Source organism: Silurus aristotelis, assembly GCF_946808225.1.
Source record: "Silurus aristotelis genome assembly, chromosome: 21".
Lineage (NCBI taxonomy): Eukaryota > Metazoa > Chordata > Actinopteri > Siluriformes > Siluridae > Silurus > Silurus aristotelis.
The window spans coordinates 14144998-14169760 of record NC_139594.1 but is presented as its reverse complement, the minus strand read 5'-3'; the positions used below and the strand labels follow the sequence as shown (position 1 = coordinate 14169760).

Sequence of the window (24763 nt, the reverse complement as noted above, 5' to 3'; positions counted from 1 at the left end):
TCCAACTACTAACATGGCCAAGACCAAAGAGCTGTCCAAAGACACTAGAGACAAAATTGTACACCTCCACAAGGATGGAAAGGGCTACGGGGAAATTGCCAAGCAGCTTGGTGAAAAAAGGTCCACTGTTGGAGCAATCATTAGAAAATGGAAGAAGCTAAACATGACTGTCAATCTCCCTCGGACTGGGGCTCCATTAAGGATCTCACCTCGTGGGGTCTCAATGATCGTAAGGAAGGTGAGAAATCAGCCCAGAACTATACGGGAGGAGCTGGTCAATGACCTGAAAAGAGCTGGGACCACCGTTTCCAAGGTTACTGTTGGTAATACACTAAGACGTCATGGTTTGAAATTATGCATGGCACGGAAGGTTCCCCTGCTTAAACCCGCACATGTCCAGGCACGTCTTAAGTTTGCCAATGACCATTTGGATGATCCAGAGGAGTCATGGGAGAAAGTCATGTGGTCAGATGAGACCAAAATAGAACTTTTGGGTCATAATTCCACTAAACGTGTTTGGAGGAAGAAGAATGATGAGTACCATCCCAAGAACACCATCCCTACTGTGAAGCATGGGGGTGGTAGCATCATGCTTTGGGGGTGTTTTTCTGCACATGGGACAGGGCGACTGCACTGTATTAGGGAGAGGATGACCGGGGCCATGTATTGCGAGATTTTGGGGAACAACCTCCTTCCCTCAGTTAGAGCATTGAAGATGGGTCGAGGCTGGGTCTTCCAACATGACAATGACCCGAAGCACACAGCCAGGATAACCAAGGAGTGGCTCTGTAAGAAGCATATCAAGGTTCTGGCATGGCCTAGCCAGTCTCCAGACCTAAACCCAATAGAGAATCTTTGGAGGGAGCTCAAACTCCGTGTTTTTTCAGCGACAGGCCAAAAACCTGACTGATCTAGAGAAGATCTATGTGGAGTAGTGGGCCAAAATCCCTCCTGCAGTGTGTGCAAACCTGGTGAAAAACTACAGGAAACGTTTGACCTCTGTAATTGCAAACAAAGGCTACTGTACCAAATATTAACTTTGACTTTCTCAGGTGTTCAAATACTTATTTGCAGCTGTATCATACAAATAAATAGTAAAAAAATCATACACTGTGATTTCTGGATAATTTTTTTTTTAGATTATGTCTCTCACAGTGGACATGCACCTACGAAGACAATTTCAGACCCCTCCATGATTTTTAAGTGGGAGAACTTGCAAAATAGCAGGGTGTTCAAATACTTATTTTCCTCACTGTATATATATATATATATATATACATAAATACATACATACAGCGACAATCCAACTAAAGTCATGTACCACTATGACATTCATCATATTTTTTCTCTTTACATAATTTTCTTCGCATTATTTTTATTTACATGCTTTTTTGCTGCATCACTAGATTGTATCTTCCTTAGGCCTGCTAATTACAATATGATCATTTTATATATATATATATATATATATATATATATATATATATATATATATATATATATATATATATATATATATATATATATATATATATGCTTTTTGTTTTCTTTTTCACTATCAAACTGAAAATGAATTCAGATAAAATTATTATGTAAATCCTTTTCTCTTCACATTTACACACTATTCAAACTTCTAGAAAGGAACTTTAAACTAGGAAATCGTTACATTTTGTGATGGAGTCATCCCGTGGAGTAACACCTCAATAGCATGATTTCATTCAGTATTCCAGTTGTTTTATTGTTCCGTGAAGTGAGTGTCTCATTAATTGTGCCATAAAAGTGATTTTATTCTGTTTTTTGTAACCAATTAACACAACACCTATAAAGATTTTTCATGAATTGTTAATTATGTTTGTTTTATTTGCTTTTATAATATAATATTTAACCTTAAATAACATTGTCTTTTATTTCCATTATGCTTGTTTTCTTAAATAACAGAAAGCTACAGAAAAACTTAAAGCAGAAGAGAGGAAAAAGATGGCTGAAATGCAGGCCGAGTTAGAAAAACAGAAACGGTTAGCAGAAACTCAAGCGAAGGCCATTGCCAAAGCAGAGCAAGAGGCTGAAGACTTGAAGCTAAAGATGACAGAGGAGGTCAGCAAAAGACAAGTCTTTGCAGTTGATTCTGAGAAACAGAAGCAAAACATCCAGCAGGAAATGCATGAACTCAGAAACCTCTTCGACCAGGAGATTAAGGCCAAAGGCCAACAGGTAGAAGAGGTCCTGCTAAGCCGAACCAAGATTGAGGAGGAGATACGAATAATCCGACTTCAACTCGAGACTACTGTCAAACAGAAATCGACGGCTGAAGCCGAACTTCAGCAGCTCAGGGATAAAGCATCAGAGTCTGAAAGACTTAGGAAATCCGTCCAGGAAGAAGCAGAAAAATTGAGGAAACAAGTGAATGAAGAGACACAGAAAAAACGGAAGGCAGAAGAAGAGCTGAAGCAAAAATCAGAAGCAGAGAAGGAAGCTGCGAAGCAGAAGCAGAAGGCCATGGAGGACCTTGAAAAATTTAAGCATCAAGCCGAAGAGGCGGAAAGGCGCATGAAGCAGGCTCACCTGGAAAAGGAGAGGCAGATAAAAGTGGCTGAAGAGGTGGCACAAAAGACTGCTGCCACAGAGCTGCAGAGCAAACGACTTTCCTTTGCCGAAAAAACTACGAAATTGGAGGAGTCCCTAAAACAAGAACAAGTCACTGTTATCCAGCTGCAAGAGGAGGCAGAGCACCTAAAAAAGCAACAAGCTGGAGCTGATAAAGCAAGACATGAAGCAGAAAAGGAACTGGAAATATGGAGACAGAAAGCCAATGAAGCTCTCCGTCTAAGACTCCAGGCTGAGGAGGAGGCCCATAAGAAGAGCGCTGCACAAGAGGAGGCTGAGAAACAGAAAGAGGTAGCGAAGCAAGAGGCAAAAAGGAGAGCCAAAGCCGAGGAGCTTGCTCTCAAACAGAAGGAGCTTGCAGAGAAGGAGCTTGAGAAGCAAAGAAAAGAAGCTGAAGAAACCTCTCAACAAAAGCTCGCCGCAGAACAGGAACTTATCCGCTTGAAACTGGATTTCGATCATGCTGAGCAGCAAAGAGCCCTCCTGGATAATGAACTGCAGCGGCTGAAAAATGAAGTGAACACCATCGTTAAACAGAAACAACAACTGGAGGATGAGCTTTCCAAAATAAGAAAGGAGATGGAAAGCCTCATAGAACTTAAAGCCAAAGCTGAAAAAGAGTCCATGTCAAACACTGAGAGGAGCAGGCAGCTTCTTGAATCGGAGGCAAGCAAAATGAGGGAGCTTGCTGAAGAGGCTACTAAACTGAGATCAGTTGCTGAGGAAGCAAAGAAACAGAGGAAAATTGCAGAAGATGAAGCAGCACAACAAAGAGCAGAGGCTGAGAAGATCCTCAAAGAAAAACTGGCTGCTATCGATGAGGCAACTCGTGTCAAAACAGAGGCAGAGATTGCTTTAAAAGAAAAGGAGGCTGAGAACGAGCGTCTGAAAAGAAAAGCTGAGGACGAAGCTTATCAAAGGAAGGTCTTAGAAGACAAAGCAGCCCAACATAAGCAAGATATTGAAGAAAAGATCAACCAGTTAAAGATGTCCTCTGATACTGAATTAGGCCGACAGAAGGAAATCGTTGAGGATATCTTGAAGCAAAAGAAGGTGGTTGAGGAGGAGATTTATATTTTGAAACTCAACTTTGAAAAGGCTTCGACAGGAAAGCAAGACCTCGAACTTGAACTGAAGAAACTAAAGAGCATGGCAGAGGAGATCCAGAAAAGTAAAGTAAAGGCAGAAGAGGAAGCAGAGAAACTCAGGAATGTTGCCCTGGAGGAGGAGAAAAAGAGGAAAGATGCAGAGGAGAAAGTAAAAAAGATTTCTGCTGCTGAAGAGGAGGCAGCAAGACAGTGCCGTGCAGCTCAACAAGAAGCTGAGCGTCTTAAAAAGAAAGCTGAAGATGTCAAACAACAGAAGGAGAATGCTGACAAGGAAGCTGAAAAGCAGATCCTTTTAGCTAAAGAGGCTGCTCAAAGATGTACTTCTGCTGAGCAGAAAGCTCAGAATGTCCTTGTCCAACAGAAGGAGGACAGCCTCGCTCAAAATAAGCTCAAGGAAGAGTATGAGAAGGCAAAGAAATTAGCAGAGGATGCAGCAAAGGCCAAGGAAAGTGCAGAAAAAGAGGCTGCACAATTTCGGCAAAAAGCAGATGAGGCGGAGCGTCAAAAGCAAGCAGCTGAAGCAGAGGCAGCTAAACAGGCCAGAGCTCAGGAAGATGCTGAAAAACTGAGAAAAGAAGCTGAAAAAGAAGCTTCCAAACGTGCTAAAGCAGAAAAAAATGCATTAAAACAAAAACAGCAAGCAGAGGCAGAAATGACCAAGCATAAACAACTTGTTGAGACAACCTTGAAGCAGAAATCTCAGGTTGAGCAAGAGTTGGAGAAGGTAAAATTGCAACTCGATGAGACAGACAAACAGAAATTGCTCTTGGATGATGAACTGAAAAGACTGAAGGATGAGGTCAGTGATGCCCTCAAGCAGAAAGCACAGGTGGAAGATGAGCTTGCAAAAATCAAAAGTCAGATGGAGGAACTGGTCAAATTGAAGGTCAAGATTGAGGCAGAAAATCAACAACTTTTGAAAAAAGGGGAGGAGAGCACAAAAAAATTGCTTGAGGAGGAGGCTGAGAATATGAAAAAGCTGGCTGAGGAAGCTGCACAACTCAGTGTTGATGCACAAGAAGCCTCAAGACTGAGACAGATCGCAGAGTCCGACCTCACTCAACAGAGAGAATTAGCTGACAAGATGCTCAAGGAGAAGATGTTAGCCATCCAGGAAGCGTCCAATCTGAAGGCTGAGGCTGAGAATCTTCAGAAACAAAAAGACAAGGCTCAGAAGGAGGCCCAGAAACTGCTGGAGGCCCAAAAGGAAATGCAACAGCGTTTAGAGCAAGAAACTGTGGGCTTCCAGAAATCCTTAGAGGCAGAGCGCAAGAAACAGCAAGAGGTAACCGCTGAGGCCGAGACACTCAAACTGAGGGTAATGGAGCTAAGCAAAGCACAGCTGAATGCAGAGGAAGAAGCAAACAAATTCAAGAAACAGGCAGAAGACATTAGAGCTCGTTTGACTGAGACTGAAAAGCAAACTTCAGAAAAAATCAATGTTGTTGAGAAATTGGAAGTGGAGAGGCTGGCGAGCACCAAAGAGGCAGATGAACTCCGTAAAGCAATCGCTAAGCTTGAAAAAGAAAAGGAGAAGCTGAAAAAAGAGGCAACTGATTTACAAAATAAAGCAAAAGAGGTAATTTTATTAAAAAAAATATTGTAACCTTTATTTAACCTTTATTTAATAATATTAATCTTAATATTATAACACTTAATATTATGTTTCACACATTTTACTCCTTTTCTGTTACTAATAACTGATTGTTTTAATAAACATAGCTCCAAGCAACTACTGTAGATAATTTTCTTTATATTATAGAATATTTAGTATTGTATACAGGTAATATTGACTGCTAAGGCATGACACTTTTGTCTAAATAATTTCATTTTTCTTTTCTTATAGATGGCTAATGCACAACAAGAACAAATACAACAGGAAAAGACAATCCTTCAGCAGACATTCCTTACAGAGAAAGATATCCTGTTGAAAAAGGAGAAAACCATAGAGGATGAGAAAATGAAGCTCGAGAAAAAGCTTGAGGATGAAGTGAAGAAAGCCAAAACCCTTAAGGATGAACAGGAAAGTCAGAAAAAGCAGATGGAAGAGGAGAGGAAGAAACTTCAGGTAACTCTGGAAATTGCAGTCAAGAAGCAGAAAGATGCAGAAGAAGAGATGCTCAATAAGCAAAAAGAGATGGAGAAGCTAGAGAAGAAAAAACAAGAACAAGAAAAACTCATGGGTGAGGAAAACAAGAAATTGCGTGAAAAGCTTCAGCAGCTACAGGAGGCACAGAAACCAACAGCATCCGATACAAAGGAAATTGAGATCCAAACTGACAGCATTCCTGAAAACGAAGTAGTTACAGCAACAGTACAGGAAACAACAAAGGAGGTGTTTAATGGTTCTACAGAAGTTGATGGTGTGAAGGCAAAAGAAGAGTCACCCTTGGCATTTGATGGAATTCGTGAGAAAGTACCTGCTAGCAGACTTAATGAAGTTGGTGTACTAAACAAAAAAGAATTTGACAAACTTAAGAAAGGCAAAACAACTGTGCAAGACCTTATAAAGCTAGACAAAGTCAAGACATGCCTAAAAGGCAAAGATTGCATTGGTGGTGTAACAGTAGAACCCAAGCAGAAAATGGGCATCTACCAAGCAATGAAAGAGAAGAAAATTTCACCAAGCACAGCTATGATGCTTCTTGAAGCTCAGGCTGCATCTGGATTTATTACTGATCCCATTAAGAACATTAGGCTCCCAGTCAATGAGGCAGTAAAGGAGTCCATTATCGGACCAGAACTGCACACCACATTGCTGTCTGCTGAAAGGGCTGCAACTGGTTTTAAAGATCCTTTCACTGGAAAAAAGATCTCTTTATTTGAAGCCATGAAAAAGGATCTGGTCACAGAGGAGCAAGCTATTAAACTTCTGGATGCTCAAATTGCCACTGGTGGCATAATAGACCCTATAAACAGTCATCGTGTGTCAGTCCAAACAGCATGTAAACAAGGTCAACTGGATGAAGAGTTTAACAAAATCTTATCCAATCTTCCTGATGATAGAAAAGGATTTATGGACCCCAACACCCAAGAAAGTCTTAGTTACTATCAACTGTTAGAAAGATGTAAAACAGATCCAGAAACAGGGCTTCTGTTTCTACCTGTTACACAAACAGCATTACTGACTGAAAAGACATACACAGATGAAGAGGCTAAAGATGCATTCAGTAAAACAAATATATCACTGCCGTTTGGAAGATTTAAGGGGAAGACTGTGACCATCTGGGAAGTGATCAATTCAGAGTACTTTAGCGAAGATCAAAGAAAAGATCTTATTCGTCAGTATAAATCAGGAAAAATTACAGTAGAGAAAACCATAAAGATTGTAATCACTGTTGTAGAGGACAAAGAGAAAAAAAAGGAATTAGCCTTTGATGGTTTAAGATCAGCTGTCCCTGCAGCTGAGCTCCTGGATTCAAAGATCATTAACAAAGATTTATATAACGAGTTGCACAATGGTAAAACTACTATTGAAGAGGTGTCTCAGATGGATTCTGTCAAAAAAGCATTAATGGGAACAAGCAGTATTGCTGGAGTGTTTATTGAGTCAACTAAGGAGAAACTATCAATCTATGAAGCCATGAAGAAAGACATGATTGAAGAAGAGCCTGCACTTCAACTCCTTGAAGCCCAAGCTGGAACAGGCTTTATAATTGACCCAGTGAAAAATCAAAAGCTCACAGTTGATGAAGCTGTGAAATCTGGCATTGTTGGTCCAGATTTGCATGAGAAATTGCTTTCAGCAGAAAGGGCAGTGAGTGGGTACAAGGATCCTTATACAGGAAAAACTGCATCTCTATTTGAAACAATGCAAAAAGGTCTCATCAACAGAGATCAGGGTACAAGGCTGCTTGAGGCCCAAATTGGAACTGGAGGAATCATTGACCCAGTGAAAAGTTACCGGATTCCTCAGGATATTTCTTATAAACGTGGATATTTCAGTGAGGAAATGAACAAGTGCTTAAGTAGCCTATCTGATAGTAATAAAGTTTTTACTGACCCAAACACAAAGGAGAATGTTTCTTATGCACAGCTGCAGAAAAGCTGCATTACTGACAAAGAGACAGGTCTCCCATTACTTCCACTTTCAGAAAAGGCTGCCACAAAATCAGAACTGCCCCAGTCCAAAGAAGCCTTAAGTACAGCAACAATGGAGTTACAGAGTGGACCCTATAAAGGAAGAAAAGTTACCATTTGGGAGATTATTAACTCTGAATATCTAACAGAAGAACAAAGGATTGAAGTAATACGTCGGTATAAATCAGGAACAGTTACAATTGAAAAGATCATTAGCATTGTGATCACATTAGTTGAGGAAAATGAGGTAAAAAAGCATCAGAATACCTTCACTGGTCTCAGAGAACCTGTCAGTGCCACATCCCTGTTTGAATCCAAAATCATTGACAAAACAACCTATGACCAGCTCCAACAAGGCCAAAAGAAGCCAAAAGAGATTAGTGAAATTGAATCAGTCAAGAAGTACCTGCAAGGATCAGAGAGCATTGCTGGAGTTGTCAATGAAACGACTAAAGAGAAGCTCAGTATATATCAGGCAATGAAACAAAAACTATTAACACCAAATACAGGCCTTTCTCTTTTGGAAGCACAAGCAGCAAGTGGGTTTATAGTTGATCCATTCAGGAACGTGAGGTTCACAGTGGACGATGCTGTAAAAGCTGGCATTGTTGGGCCCGAGCTTCATGAAAAACTCCTGTCTGCAGAAAAGGCTGTAACTGGTTATAACGATCCATATACCGGTCAGAAGATTTCTCTTTTCCAGGCCATGCAAAAAGAGCTTGTTCTTAGAGAACATGCCATACCTCTTCTTGAAGTTCAGGAGGCCACTGGAGGAATAATTGATCCAGTGAATAGTCACCGTATCCCCAATGACGTAGCCATTCAGCGAGGTTACCTAAGCAAGCAAATGGCCAAGTCCTTAAAAAACCCTTCAGATGACATCAAAGGATTTACTGATCCTAACAAAAACGAGATTGTCACTTACAAACAACTAATTAAAAGGAGCACAAAAGACCCTGACTTTGGATTCTTTCTCTTACCACTTTCTAAGGCCGAAGTTCCAAAAGAAGTTGAGAAGTCATATGTTTACACTGAAGAGCAGGCAGAAACAGACTTGGCTAACACTCAAATAAATATACCTCACCAAAGTTTCGCAGGAAAACAAGTGAGTTTGTGGGAGGTCATGACATCAGACCTGCTTCCTGTAGATGACAAACAAAGACTTATTGAACAATACCGGTCAGGAACAATCACAAAAGAGAGAATGATCATCATTATCATTGAAATAATTGAGAGAAGAGAAGTCATTAAAACTGAACAGACTATGCTATGTGATATAATTCGACGCAGAGTAACAATCGAAGAGCTATATAGTGCTCGTATAATTGACCTTGAAACTTACAATCTGTTGAAACAAGGCAAGAAAGCCATCCGAGAAGTTATGGAAATGCCAACTGTTAAGAAGTACCTCTTTGGCACAGGCAGCATTGCTGGGGTTCTCTCCAACAACTCTACTAAAATTAGCATATACCAGGCCATGAAAAGAGGCATCATCAAGCCTGATATTGCCATTGATTTGCTGGAGGCACAAGCAGCTACAGGATTTATGACTGACCCAGTAAAATCTGAGTTGCTAACAGTTGATGAAGCTGTCCGCAAGGGTCTTGTTGGCCCAGAACTCCACGACAAACTTTTGTCTGCAGAGAGGGCAGTCACAGGGTACAAAGACCCATACAGTGGGAAAATCATTTCTCTATACCAGGCTATGAAAAAGGGTCTGGTTCCTGAGGAGTATGCATTAAAGGTCCTAGAAGCTCAGCTTGCAACTGGTGGCCTAATGGATCATGAGTACAATTTTCACCTTCCAAATGATGTTGCAATGCAACGGGGATACATCAACAAAGAAACAAGTGAGAGGCTATCTAGTGGAAATGTCAAAGGCTTTACTGATCCAACTACAGACGAACAAACATCTTATGCAAACCTCCTCAAACAATGCAAAGTTGACAAGGAAAGTGGCATGCATTTGCTGTCTCTTGCAGACAAGAAACTGCTAGTAAAAGGTCTTCGAAAGCAAATCACATTGGATGAACTACTGTGCTCTCAAATTATTGACCAGAAAACCTACAGTGAGCTCACAGAAGGCCTCATTTCAGTAGACGAAATCAGCAAAGATTTGAAGAAATACCTTGAGGGTACAAGTTGTATTGCAGGTGTATATGTAGAGGCTACTAAAGAGCGACTGTCAATCTACCAAGCCATGAAAAAGAACATGATCAGGCCAGGAACTGCTTTTGAACTGCTAGAGGCTCAGGCAGCAACCGGATATGTGATTGATCCAATCAAAAATCTAAAACTGACAGTCAATGAGGCTGTAAAACTGGGAGTGGTTGGGCCAGAGTTTAAAGACAAGCTTCTCTCTGCTGAAAGAGCTGTGACTGGATACAATGACCCATACGCTAGTAAGGTAATTTCCCTATTTCAGGCCATGAAGAAAGGCCTGATTCTTAAAGATCATGGTATTCGTCTTTTGGAGGCTCAAATTGCCACAGGTGGAATCATTGATCCTGAGGAAAGTCATCGTCTTCCAGTTGAAATGGCATATAAGCGTGGTCTTTTTGATGAAGAGATGAACAGTATTCTAACTGACCCCTCTGATGATACTAAAGGATTCTTTGATCCAAACACAGAGGAGAATCTGACTTACCTTCAGCTGATGGAGCGATGCATGACTGATCACGAAACTGGACTTGCTCTCTTAATGCTAAAGGAGAAGAAGCGGGAAAGAAAGACATCTTCTAAGTCATCAGTACGCAAACGCAGAGTGGTGATTGTAGACCCAGAAACAGGAAAAGAAATGTCTGTTTATGAGGCTTACCGCAAAGGGCTCATCGATCATCAGACATATATGGAGCTTGCAGAACAAGAATGTGAGTGGGAAGAAATTACCACTTCATCAGCAGATGGTGTGAAGTCTATGATAATAGACAGAAGGTCCGGACGTCAGTATGACATTGACGACGCTATTACAAAAGGACTCATAGATCAGTCTGCTTTGGACCAGTATCGTGCAGGCACCCTGTCCATCACTGAATTTGCAGACATGTTGTCTGGAAATATGAGTGGATTTAGATCACGTTCATCTTCCTTTGGGTCTACCTCATCATTCACCATGAGCCCAGCTCCATCTATCAAGGCCCCAGCAACAACATGGACTGACCCAACAGAGGAAACAGGCCCAGTTGCTGGGATCTTAGACACAGATACTCTGGAGAAGGTATCAGTCACTGAGGCTATGCATCGAAATCTAGTTGATAACATTACCGGTCAAAGACTGCTTGAGGCACAAGCCTGCACAGGTGGCATCATTGACCCAAACACTGGGGAAAAGTTTATCGTTGCAGATGCAATGAACAAAGGTCTGGTAGACAAGATAATGGTAGATCGCATCAACTTAGCTCAAAAGGCTTTCCAAGGATTTGAAGATCCAAGAACCAAAACTAAAATGTCAGCTGCTCAGGCCTTAAAGAAGGGTTGGCTGTATTATGAAGCTGGTCAGCGTTTCCTTGAAGTTCAGTATTTGACAGGAGGACTAATTGAACCTGATGTTCCAGGCAGGGTATCACTGGACGAGGCTGTAAAGAAGGGTACCCTTGATGCACGCACTGCTCAGAAACTGCGTGATGTTAGTGGATACTCCAAATACCTCACTTGTCCCAAAACAAAGCTGAAGATATCTTATAAAGATGCCATTGAAAGAAGCATGATTGAAGAGGGCTCTGGGTTGCGTTTACTAGAGGCATCATCTCAGTCAACCAAGGGTCTATACAGCCCTTACAATGTCAGTGGCTCTGGATCAGCTTCAGGATCCAGGTCTGGCTCCAGAACTGGTTCAAGATCTGGCTCTAGACGAGGGAGCTTCGATGCTACAGGATCTGGTTTTTCAATGAATTTCCCTGCATCTTCCTATGGCTCACCAAGCTATGGACGACGATACAGTTCAGGGGTTCACAGTGAGCTGAATGTGGACAAACTAAACCAGGCCCTTACAGCATTAAATCTAAGCAGAAACTGTTGCTCAGAGCTCAATCAAATGTTGCTCCTACCGCAAACACATTGCTCTTTAATTGCCTAACTCATTAAAAAACATTTATTCTGCTCTGCATGTGGTTGCTATGGGACTGGGGAACTATTGCTATAATCCTGCTGGCTTTCTTTTCATGTTAGATATTTGGTTTATGTGTAATATGTAATATTTTGATAATTATTTCATACTATTAATGTTGATAATTTTTTTCTTTTTTGCTTTCTTGAAAGAATTTGAAAATTCAGTGGATTCTTGTTTTTTTTATATTACATACATCAGTGTTAGTGTCTTTGCTCTTGTATATTCCTTTGTACCGAGGACCTACGCTAAATTTATCATTTATTTTATTTGTAAAAATATGTTTTGAAGAACATTATATTACATGCATTTTGTTAACCTGGAATAACCTGTTAAACTGAACTGGTAACCATTTACAGAGCAGAATAAACAGAATTTCATTAAAAGAGCAAAAGAAGAAAAGCAACATTTTGGCAGAGCAGAAGTCATATTTCAAGGGGTTACTTATACCCAAGTTTATATTGGAAATAATAAAATATTGATGTCTTTGGATCTCTGCAGTCACTGAAAGCTTAATGGCTATCCTGTCACAAGTTCTAATTGTATCAGCCTCCAGAAATTACAGAAGCGGAAGACAGCACTGAAACATGAAAGATCAGAACATGTAATTGATATCCATACAATGGCTTCATCTGTTTCACATCTCCAAATTCAAAGAAGAATTCACTGATGCCTTGACCTCACCACCTGTCTGCATATATTATAATGTAAGTATAATGTTTAGTTAATAACATACCAGTGTTTCAAATGTTATTGATTAAATTAAAAAAATTTTCAACAAAAATGAAAAAAAAAAAAAACATTCAGAAGTTATAGACTGGGTCTGGAACTAACAGAAACAGAAAATTATTTTACAGGAAATACAGATGTAGTCGATTATACACAATATTGACAAAGGTTTGTGGACACCTGACCTTAAGATTCATATGTGCTTTCCCATTTCACATGTAATATAATATAGAGGCCTATAATAGCCTCCACTCTTCTGGGAAGCTGTTCCACTATACTTTGGATTGTGCTTACGGAAATTTGTGCTTATTCATCCAAAAGAGTGTTAGTAAAGTCAAGTACTGATTTAGGATTAAAATGCCTGGAGTGCAGTCAGTGTTCTAATTCTTCCCAAAGTTGTTCAATAGGGTTGAGGACAAAGGTCTATAGCAGGACACTTAATCATATCTTCATGGAGCTGGCTTTGTGCACAGGAGTACTGTCATCCTGGAATAGGTTTTGGCCTCCTAAATCAAGTGAAGTAAAAATGTAATGCTATTGCATCGAAAGACATTCTAAACAATTGTTTATCTTTGTGGTAACAGTTTGGAAAGAACGAGGTCAGGTGTCCCAATACTTTTGTCCATATTGTGTATATATAGATTATGCACTATAGATCAATACAATATCAACTTTACTCATCTGTTGGTTTACAGTGTGTGATATTTTGATTCTGGTTATATACATTCATATATTATATAAAACTTTATTACCAGATTTATCCTGCCACCAATTTTATACTACATACTTTCAATCATACTTTCTTGTCTGAAGAGCATAGATTATATGGATTACATGTGTGTGTTCATTTTTTTACTTAAAATGCCCGTTTTCTTATTCTTGCAGTGTCTTCCACTGCCCACCAGAGCGACACTTTGGATTTCATTGCGCCAATCAAAAGAACCACGAAAAGATGCCACTTGACTGACCAACATACATGTTCTGCTACCTTTATTTGCTGTAGTAATAATAGTAATAATATTACTAATAATTATTATTAATATTATTATTATTTTTAACATCTTGTATTATGTTCAATCTTATAGGTCTAACCTGTTTTAACACAAAATTTGTTAAATGTGATTGAAACTTTTTTTTTTTTTTTTTTTAAAGAAGCTTGACTCCTACAACCCTGCAAATTCTGTATTATAATATAAGGCAAGACATATTAAAAGCTGACGTTTTATATATATATATATATATATATATATATATATATATATATATATATATATGTCATCACCATACTTTATCACCATGCTAACATTCAAAACATTACGTTACTCCATACAGAACAGCTCACAGTAATCATACCATATTATTATTATCAGCTGGAATCTCCTACATTATAATTTTGCTTTGCACAGTTTTCTTTTGCTAACATTGATCAAGGAATTCAGTATTTTACAGAAGCTGAATTTAACAATTCTGTTGTGAGGAAATATTTTGAAGTGATGTAAGGATTTCATTAAAACAAAGCATGCTATGTTTTGGGCATCATTAAGAAGATTGTATTTATAGGATGGGATTGTATTCTAATGTAAATAAACTATATACAAATATCAACTGTATTTGATCATTATTTATTGTCAGGAAGCTATAAATATGTTTACCTTCAAACCTACACATCCATTTGATTTTATTGCAAATTGTTAGTGTGAGGTATCGCTGTCCTGTGTTTACTCTTCATCACTCTTAAAGTTGTGTTTAAATATCCAACATGAACTAATAAAAATGTACAGAAATTTATATTGTTGAACTATAGTTGAACTATTAATAGTTAGTTAATTGTATTAGTTTAATTACTTAATAGTATATTTTATTTATATACATACACAGTTCTGACAAAAGATTTAGGCAGGTGTAAAGAAATGCTGGAATGTTGTAAAGTAAGAATACTTTCAAAAATGTATTTATATGTTTAATAGTTGTACTTCCCCAAAATGTAACCACAACTGTACAGGATGTCTTTGAATCTGTTAGCATTAAACTTCCCCTTCACTGAAATAGGAGACATTTATTATAGAAAATGGGGACTAAATGTGGAATTTCATGTTCAAATACAAATACGAATCCTTTGGTCAAGTGTCCACAAATTTTTGTCCATACAGTAGTTCAGGGTCTAAAAATCCTTTCATTTAAAAACGAAAAAAGTGAAGTGTGATGAAAACAACAATGCATAAGATATGCTTTCCTATTCCATATAATTTGCTTTATATTTGCCATCATCATTATAGGATAAAAGGACGATGATTTTAAAGGAGAGGTGCTGCGGGTTTAACCCCCCATGCTTATGGAATAAAAACTTTTTTTACAGTATGTACATATCCACACAGAGATAACATAATAGAACACACCCACAAACATTTCAATTCAAGGCATTGGCATCACTTTTCAGATACACAAATTCATCTTTAAAAAAGGACTTGAAACAAAAGGACAAAAAACTTTTTTTTTATTCCTTTTTAAATGCAATTTTTCCCAAAGTTAAAGTCAGTAAGACTCTTATTTGGCATTATTAATGATGGAATCTGTAATGAATCATTCATTTGTCTTCAGAATTTTCTTGCACAGAGTTGAAGTGAATCAAAAACCTATTTCAGGAACAGTTACCTTGAGGCAATAAGCATCCAAGCAAACATTAGAGAAGAGCTACTGGATTCCAAAGGACCACCACCGAGGAGTTTCAACCATTAGGCAAGCCAGCTACTGGAGCAGGACACTTGAGAGAGTCTACACATTGAAAATGTTCTATGCAGAGCACATATATTGCACAACAAAGAAAAATATTCTATTCCTTTATAATTTTTCTATCTATTAGGTGTGTAAATGTTTGTAGTTGCACTGTGAGATGAGGAGGAACTAAGGACTGGCAGTCCACTACATTAAACCACATTACATGTACATTTTTTTTTTTAAGAAATAAACAACCTTGAACTATAGGAAAGTAATTTCAATATCAGCTCTGCCACATTATCCATTGTTGTGTGTTGTGTGTCCTGTCTCCAAAAGTAGATTTAGCCAGTGAATGTGAAAGGTGTAATATACAGTATATATATATATATATACATACATACATATATATATATACATACATACAAACAAGAAAAAATCTCTCATCTCTCTCTCAATATATATATATAAGTTAATATAGTATAAGTAATAGGTATTGAACATGTCACAATTTTTCTCAGTATATATATATTTCTAAAGGTACTATTGACATGAAATCTTTACCAGGTGTTGGTAACAACCCATGCAATCCACACATACAAAGAAATGAAGTTATGTGTAATAATGTGAAGTGAACACATGAAGAAAGGGAGGTGAAGAAAGGCATGAAAAGCTAAGACGCCATCTAAAATCAATCAGTAATGAGAAAGCAGTCCTTCCCCATGACAGTGCAAATTACTATCAGTGGTTCAGTCTCAACTAATGATCTATATCAATGGTTCTTAACCTTGTTGGAGGTACTGACCCCCACCAGTTTCATATACGCATCCACCGAACCCTTCTTAATTGGAAAAATAAAATATGATTTTTTTCAAAATCAAAACATAGATATATATTTTACTGGTGCACAAAATGAACCATGCATCAACATCACTGTGTTCAAAGAACAAAACCATTAAAACATGATTTTCACACAAAAACAAAAACATAATGAATATTTACTGCAAATCAGTGTGACTTCTGCTGTTGCCTTTCAGAGACCAGCTCAGAAATGCGCGACTTCACCTTGGCAAGTGCCACTCTCAAATCATATGAGTCGGGTGTGTGTCTTGACCTCCGCCGAACCCCTAGGGTTCGATCGAACCCAGGTTAGGAAACAATGATCTATATAGATGTCTCCCATTACCAAGGTGTCACACAAGAAACATCTCATGATGGGTAAAGGGAGAGAGCTCCCTCAAGACCTTCACAAACTTATTGTTGCAAAACATACTGATGGGATTGGTTACAGAAGCTTCAAAAAGACCTGAAATTTGCAGGTTCTACTGTTTAAAAAAGCCCGAGTTATAAATTCAGAATTTTTTACTCGCAATTACGAGTTTGCGACACTTTCTGGCAAAGCGCCAAAGGAAACCACGAGATGTGTTTGTTACAGAATGCGGGAGTTACTTTTATATTGGAAACAGAGCTTTGTATGCCATTTTTCCGACTACGAGGTTTGGCCGTATTAATTCTTTGGCTTGATAATCCTTTACAATGGAAGCCTATGATGTGCTTTGCCAGAAAGTGTCGCAAATGAGAGAAGAAGAAAAAAGTATTCTGACTGTGTAACTCTCAATTGCGATTTTTTATCACGCAACTCTGAGGGGGGGTAATTGTGAGATTAAAAAAATCGCAATAACCTTTCTTTAAGTGGCGGAAACGGCCTTCCATAGATTTCACATTGTCACACGAAGATTAAACCTGGAATGTGGCGTTTAGACCCCGGTACTAAAAACAATTCTGCGTTTCTTTACGGATTTTAAAACATGTAACACCCCACTAAACTCAACGAAGACAACACAACACTTACTATTTCCAGCGCTTAAAAGTTATGGCAGGATAAGTGTTCATGGAGCAAAAATAATTGGAATTTATTTTAATTTAACTGATCTATATACAGACATGAATGATGAATCTGTTTCTTCAGAATACACATCTATCACTCCATCAAGAACGGACTGTGTGTACACGAGCTGTTACTGGTAGGACCGAGGGATTTCACACCGCTGCCTTTATCAACATTTATACTGTACATTTGTTTTATAATTTGACTTTTTTAATAATTCGGTTAATTTCATGCAAAATCTTCTTCTTTCGGCTTCTCCCATTAGGGGTCACCACAGTGGATCATTCGTCTCCAAACCCCCCTGTCCTCTACATATGCCTCTTTCACCCCAACCACCTGCATGTCTTCCTTCACCACATCCATAAACCTCCTCCTTGGCCTTGCTCTTTTCCTCCTTCCTAGTGGTTCCATCCTCAGCATTCTCCTACTGCACATGTCCAAACTATCTCAATCTCGCCTCCCTCACCTTGTCTCCAAAACGTCCTACATGCACTGTCCCTCTAATAAACTAATTTCTAATCCTGTCCATCGTTGTCACTCCCAACGAAAACCTCAACATCTTCAGCTCTGCTACCTCCAGCTCCACCTCCTGTCTTTTACTCAATGCCAGTCACTAAACCATACAACATCACAGGTCTCACCACAGTCCTATAAACTTTCACTTTCACTCTTGCAGATACTCTTCTATCACAACTCACTCCTGCTATCACTCTTCTCCACCCACTCCACCCTGCCTGCACTCTTTTCTTTACTTCTCTAACACACTCTCCATTACCTGAACTTCTCCACCTCTTCTTACTGTAACCGCACCACTTCACTGCTCTCCCTCTCATTCACACACATGTACTCTGTCTTAATCCTACTGAATTCATTCTCCTCTCCAGCGTGTACCTCCACCCTTCCAGGCTCTTCTCAACCTGCACTCTCACTACTCTCACCACAAATAACAATATCATCTGCTAACATCATAGTACACGGAGACTCCTGTCTGACCTCCTCCCTTTAAAAACTTGATAAACAAAGCATGTCAATAACAATAATCAAAAATCTTAATAATAAATCACTGGTCAGGAACTGAGAAAGAATTACACACAGATAAAGTAACTTGTATGGGTTAAGTCTTTTTCTATATAAGTCTTTCAGGTAAACTTGGGGACAGAAAGAAGAGTCAGTGTTTTTCCATTCTGTGTTAATGGCTTCAAAATGTTTTTGTTTAGGAACAAATATTCTGCACAGGGTTCTAAACCAAAATGAAACGTTATGGACTTTTTGGTGCTTTTGTAGTGCAGGGAGGATCATTGTCTTGTTGAATCTGTCCTCTTCAGAATTAGTTTTTTTTAGTTGTGGGGAGCCTTTCTGCAGTAAATTGCAATAAATTTCCAGTGACTCCCCTCTGGCAGAAGGCTGCGGTCCATCAGGACTAAAAGAAATCACGCCACAAAAACTTTCCATCTGCAACTGACCTTACGAGCAATACCAAACAGCCACCATCATCCCTGACTTGCCTCCATAAATACTGACATTACATCAATATAAACCCCACACTCATTTCATATGTGTTACTTTAACACAAAGGATGCTATGTTCAACCCTTTTGGACTTTAGAAACTATTATCATTTGCACTGCTTCATTTTTACATACCCTGCACAAACTGTACAATGTCTTTATCTTCATTCATTACTTAATTATTTTATTGTTTTCAGTTTTTATAGTTATTATATACTTTAGAGCATTAGCACACTATGACAAATTCCTTGTCCATGCAGCTCATGATACTCGTCAACAAAGGTGATTCAGATATTCTCCTGTATTCCAAATTCGTCAAGTCGGCTTTTATTGTCATTTCAACCGAATTGCACAGTACACTCTAAATGGCCACGCACACGAGTCTAACCTATTAGATTTCATCACGTAACGTATGCGTGCAGTGTGTTTTGTTTGGGTTTTATGAGTTACTCAATAATGTCAAATTGCACTTTGTTAAAACAACGATATTGCTGTAGACGATGTATACAGTACACCATTAATGTTGTTTTAACAAAGTGCAATTTGACATTATTGAGTAAAACACAAAACACAAACAAAACAAAACAAAAAAAAAGTGTTTTTTCCTGTCCAGGGGTCTCGTTTATAAACGCGGCTTACGCCACTTTCTACACTGGCAAAGACTGGAAGGTGGCATACGCCTCGTTTTGTGTGTACGCCGCGTTTAAGGTGGAGGAGTTCAGGTACATGGGATGAACAGTGCAAAGTAATGGAGAGTGTGTTAGAGAAGTGAAGAAAAGAGTGCAGGCAGGGTGGAGTGGGTGGAGAAGAGTGTTAGCAGTAGTGTTGTGATAGAAGAGTATCTGTGAGAGTGAAAGGGAAAGTTTATAGGACTGTGGTGAGACCTGCGATGTTGTATGGTTTTGAGACAGTGGCATTGAGTAAAAGACAGGAGGTGAAGCTGGAGGTAGCAGAGCTGAAGATGTTGAGGTTTTTCATTGGGAGTGAAGAGGATGGACAGGGTTAGAAATGAGTTTATTAGAGGGACAGCGCATGTAGGACGTTTTGGAGACAAGGTGAGGGAGGCGAGATTGAGATGGTTTGGACATGTGCAGAGGAGGGACATGGGGTATATCGGTAGGAGAATGCTTAGGATGGAGCCACTAGGAAGGAGGAAAAGAGAAGACCAAGGAGGAGATTTATGGATGTGGTGAGGGAAGACATGCAGGTAGTTCGTTTAAAAGAAGCAGATGTAGAGGACAGGGGGGTATGGAGACGGATGATCCGCTGTGGCGACCCCTAATGGAAGTAGCCAAAAGAAAAAGAAAATGAAAAAGTCTTTGCCAGTGTAACACGATGTGTATTTCTTTATGTAAATAGCGTGTGAGCCGGCTCAATGTTTGTGTACTTACATATACAGTGAGGAAAATAAGTATTTGAACACTCTGCTATTTTGCAAGTTCTCCCACTTAGAAATCATGGAGGGGTCTGAAATTGTCATCGTAGGTGCATGTCCACTGTGAGAGACATAATCTAAAAAAAAAATCCAGAAATCACAATGTATGATTTTTAAACTATTTATTTGTATGATACAGCTGCAAATAAGTATTTGAACACCTGAGAAAGTCAATGTTAATATTTGGTACAGTAGCCTTTGTTTGCATTTACAGAGTTTAAACGTTTCCTGTAGTTTTTCACCAGGTTTGCACACACTGCAGGAGGGATTTTGGCCCACTCCTCCACACAGATCTTCTCTAGATCAGTCAGGTTTCTGGCCTGTCGCTGAGAAACACAGAGTTTCAGCTCCCTCCAAAGATTCTCTATTGGGTTTAGGTCTGGAGACTCGCTAGGCCACGCCAGAACCTTGATATGCTTCTTACAGAGCCACTCCTTGGTTATCCTGGCTGTGTGCTTCGGGTCATTGTCATGTTGGAAGACCCAGCCTCGACCCATCTTCAATGCTCTAACTGAGGGAAGGAGGTTGTTCCCCCAAATCTCGCAATACATGGCCCCGGTCATCCTCTCCTTAATACAGTGCAGTCGCCCTGTCCCATGTGCAGAAATACACCCCCAAAGCATGATGCTAACACCCCCATGCTTTACAGTAGGGATGGTGTTCTTGGGATGGTACTCATCATTCTTCTTCCTCCAAACACGTTTATTGGAATTATGACCCAAAAGTTCTATTTTGGTCTCATCTGACCACATGACTTTCTCCCATGACTCCTCTGGATCATCCAAATGGTCATTGGCAAATTAAAGACGTGCCTGGAGATGTGCTGGTTTAAGCAGGGGAACCTTCCGTGCCATGGATGATTTCAAACCATGACGTCTTAGTGTATTACCAACAGTAACCTTGGAAACAGTGGTCCCAGCTCTTTTCAGGTCATTGACCAGCTCCTCCCGTGTAGTTCTGGGCTGATTTCTCACCTTCCTTCTCATTGAGACCCCACGAAGTGAGATCTTGCATGGAGCCCCAGTCCGAGGGAGATTGACAGTCATGTTTAGCTTCTTCCATTTTCTAATGATTGCTCCAACAGTGGACCTTTTTTCACCAAGCTGCTTGGCAATTTCCCCGTAGCCCTTTCCAGCCTTGTGGAGGTGTACAATTTTGTCTCTAGTGTCTTTGGACAGCTCTTTGGTCTTGGCCATGTTAGTAGTTGGATTCTTACTGATTGTATGGGGTGGACAGGTGTCTTTATGCAGCTAACGACCTCAAACAGGTGCATCTAATTTAGGATAATAAATGTAGTGGAGGTGGACATTTTAAAGGCAGACTAACAGGTCTTTGAGGGTCAGAATTCTAGCTGATAGACAGGTGTTCAAATACTTATTTGCAGCTGTATCATACAAATAAATAGTTTCAAAATCATATATTGTGATTTCTGCATTTTTTTTTTTTTAGATTATGTCTCTCACAGTGGACATGCACCTACGATGACAATTTCAGACCCCTCCATGATTTTTCTTTGGAGGTCATTTAGAACTGCATGTTGTTTAATCTCTGTGCATTTTTTATGCGATTTGCAGTAAAGATCTTTCATGAATACTATCATAAATTATTTAAGACGTTGAATAGATCTTTTAAAAATAGAAGCACGGAATGTAGTAGTATATGGAATTTATATTCTTAATAAGAAAACATTTCTTATGTTCTTTTCCTCCACAGTGAAGAGAATGTGTGGAAACTGTGTGAATATATCCAGCATCAGGAGACGTGTCCACTGGACCAAGTGCATGCAGTCTTCATATCAAATGAAAAGAAAACAGTGGGTGAATGTTTCATGAGAAAGCAGAGATCTGGCCATTGTGCCCCCTGGTGTTAATCATGTTTGTTTTGTTTCTCTCGTGTATGCAGATCCCGATTTGGAAGCAGAAATCGAGCGGAGGAAATGAACCTGTGATATGGGTATGCAGTTCTCCACACACACACTACAATGGGGAAAATATATAACGTTCATTTCGAAGGTGTTCTAATGTGGGATGGGTTTTTAGGATTACCACGTCGTGTTACTGCACGTGAGTCCGCAAGCACGGAGCTTTGTGTACGATCTGGACACCACCCTCCCTTTCCCGTGTCTTTTACACGTATATTCAATGGAGGCGTTTCGATCAGATGTGCTGCTAAAACCAGACTTTCGGAGGCAAGTTATAGCTGGAGACATTTTATGGATGAATGGTCGTTTAAACGTCAGGTTTTACACACATTTGCTCTAATGAATGTTTTAAGGAAATTGCGTGTCATACCAGCTGACACCTACTTGAAGACGTTTGCTTCGGACAGATCTCACATGAAGCATTCTAGCGGGGCATGGCGTATGCCCCCACCTCCATATCCTTGCATAGAAACAACAGGTAAATACCTTTTACATTTTCCTCTTCCCTTTTTCTTTAACAGCTCACAAATCAGATTTTTTTTTTATTTGTTATAGAATCCAAAATGAACCTGGAGGATTTTATCAGCATGGACCCGAACGTGGGCGTAGGAACAGTGTATAAGCTTTCTGAGTTTGTGCAACACTTTGGAGCTAAATGAGGAATTTTGGAAGCAGGAAATAAACCGCATCCCAATCAGAACCGTGACGTTTCAGGATAATAACTAATGTATATAATGTTTAAATGTGTCTGATTTCACGTTTACACTGTCGAAGCTCAGAGCACAATGTAAATAAGTTGTTTACTGTATGTAAATTGCCTCATTCTTTTATTAAAGAAAACTGGAAACAGTTGGTTAATTTTGAGCGCATGAAATGATACATGTTTAAAGGTTCTGGCATGTACGGAAGTTCTAAGGGGCCATACATAATTACCGTATTTTCCGGACTATACAGTGAGGAAAATAAGTATTTGAACACCCTGCTATTTCGCAAGTTCTCCCACTTAGGGAGGGGTCTGAAATTGTCATCGTAGGTGCATGTCCACTGTGAGAGACATAATCTAAAAAAAAAAAATGCAGAAATCACAATATATGATTTTGAAACTATTTATTTGTATGATACAGCTGCAAATAAGTATTTGAACACCTGTCTATCAGCTAGAATTCTGACCCTCAAAGACCTGTTAGTCTCCCTTTAAAATGTCCACCTCCACTACATTTATTATCCTAAATTAGATGCACCTGTTTGAGGTCGTTAGCTGCATAAAGACACCTGTCCACCCCATACAATCAGTAAGAATCCAACTACTAACATGGCCAAGACCAAAGAGCTGTCAAAAGACACTAGAGACAAAATTGTACACCTTCACAAGGCTGAAAAGGGCTACGGGGAAATTGCCAAGCAGCTTGGTGAAAAAAGGTCCACTGTTGGAGCAATCATTAGAAAATGGAAGAAGCTAAACATGACTGTCAATCTCCCTCGGACTGGGGCTCCATGCAAGATCTCACCTCGTGGGGTCTCAATGATCCTAAGGAAGGTGAGAAATCAGCCCAGAACTACACGGGAGGAGCTGGTCAATGACCTGAAAAGAGCTGGGACCACCGTTTCCAAGGTTACTGTTGGTAATACACTAAGACGTCATGGTTTGAAATCATCCATGGCACGGAAGGTTCCCCTGCTTAAACCAGCACATGTCCAGGCACGTCTTAAGTTTGCCAAAGACCATTTGGATGATCCAGAGGAGTCATGGAAGAAAGTCATGTGGTCAGATGAGACCAAAATAGAAATTTTGGGTCATAATTCCACTAAACGTGTTTGGAGGAAGAAGAATGATGGGTACAATCCCAAGAACACCATCCCTACTGTGAAGCATGGAGGTGGTAGCATCATGCTTTGGGGGTGTTTTTCTGCACATGGGACAGGGCGACTGCACTGTATTAAGGAGAGGATGACCGGGGCCATGTATTGCGAGATTTTGGGGAACAACCTCCTTCCCTCAGTTAGAGCATTGAAGATGGGTCGAGGCTGGGTCTTCCAACATGACATTGACCCGAAGCACACAGCCAGGATAACCAAGGAGTGGCTCTGTAAGAAGCATATCAAGGTTCTGGCGTGGCCTAGCCAATCTCCAGACCTAAACCCAATAGAGAATCTTTGAAGGGAGCTCAAACTCCGTGTTTCTCAGCGACAGGCCAGAAACCTGACTGATCTAGAGAAGATCTGTGTGGAGGAGTGGGCCAAAATCCCTTCTGCAGTGTGTGCAAACCTGGTGAAAAACTACAGGAAACGTTTGACCTCTGTAATTGCAAACAAAGGCTACTGTACCAAATATTAACATTGACTTTCTCAGGTGTTCAAATACTTATTTGCAGCTGTATCATACAAATAAATAGTTAAAAAAATCATACATTGTGATTTATGGATTTTTTTTTAGATTATGTCTTTCACAGTGGACATGCACCTACAATGACAATTTTAGACCCTTCCATAATTTCTGAGTGGGAGAACTTGCAAAATAGCAGTGTGTTCAAATACTTATTTTCCTAACTGTATGCCGCTACTTTTCCCCCACTCTTTGAACCCCTCTTTGAGCTTAATCAATGAAGCGGCTAATTTATGGATTTTTCCTGGGTTTTTCTCGGTGAAATTGCGGAAAGGGTTCAGGTGAACCAA

At 39.6% G+C, this 24763-nt stretch overlaps 2 protein-coding genes across 18 annotated transcripts in view; both read left to right on the top strand.

The window, feature by feature from the left end:
- pleca (plectin a) overlaps nt 1–12390 on the top strand; it is a 92870-nt gene extending 80480 nt beyond the window's left edge. For all 17 annotated transcript variants that reach the window (XM_083523460.1, XM_083523447.1, XM_083523446.1 and 14 more), the window contains 2 exons: nt 1939–5292; nt 5560–12390. In XM_083523460.1, coding sequence (XP_083379586.1) covers nt 1939–5292; nt 5560–11868 — 9663 coding nt within the window. In that variant the 3' untranslated portion in view covers nt 11869–12390. The remainder of the gene's footprint in view (nt 1–1938; nt 5293–5559) is intronic.
- A 4732-nt stretch (nt 12391–17122) lies between these two features.
- Nucleotides 17123–22942, top strand: ntaq1 (N-terminal glutamine amidase 1). Its single transcript, XM_083523837.1, has 6 exons — nt 17123–17363; nt 21883–21982; nt 22072–22122; nt 22209–22357; nt 22444–22568; nt 22646–22942. The coding sequence occupies exons 1-6, from the start codon at nt 17284–17286 to the stop codon at nt 22747–22749; spliced, it is 609 nt and encodes a 202-aa protein (XP_083379963.1). The 5' UTR covers nt 17123–17283; the 3' UTR covers nt 22750–22942.
- The last annotated feature ends 1821 nt before the right edge of the window (nt 22943–24763 follow it).

Bases quoted from the DNA above. Each gene is read 5' to 3' on its own strand.
- ntaq1 (XM_083523837.1), top strand. From the start codon at position 17,284: ATGAATGATGAATCTGTTTCTTCAGAATACACATCTATCACTCCATCA. The intron at 17,364-21,882 runs GTAGGACCGAGG...TTTCCTCCACAG, and splicing joins GTGTACACGAGCTGTTACTG to TGAAGAGAATGTGTGGAAAC. The intron at 22,358-22,443 runs GCAAGTTATAGC...GAATGTTTTAAG, and splicing joins CTAAAACCAGACTTTCGGAG to GAAATTGCGTGTCATACCAG.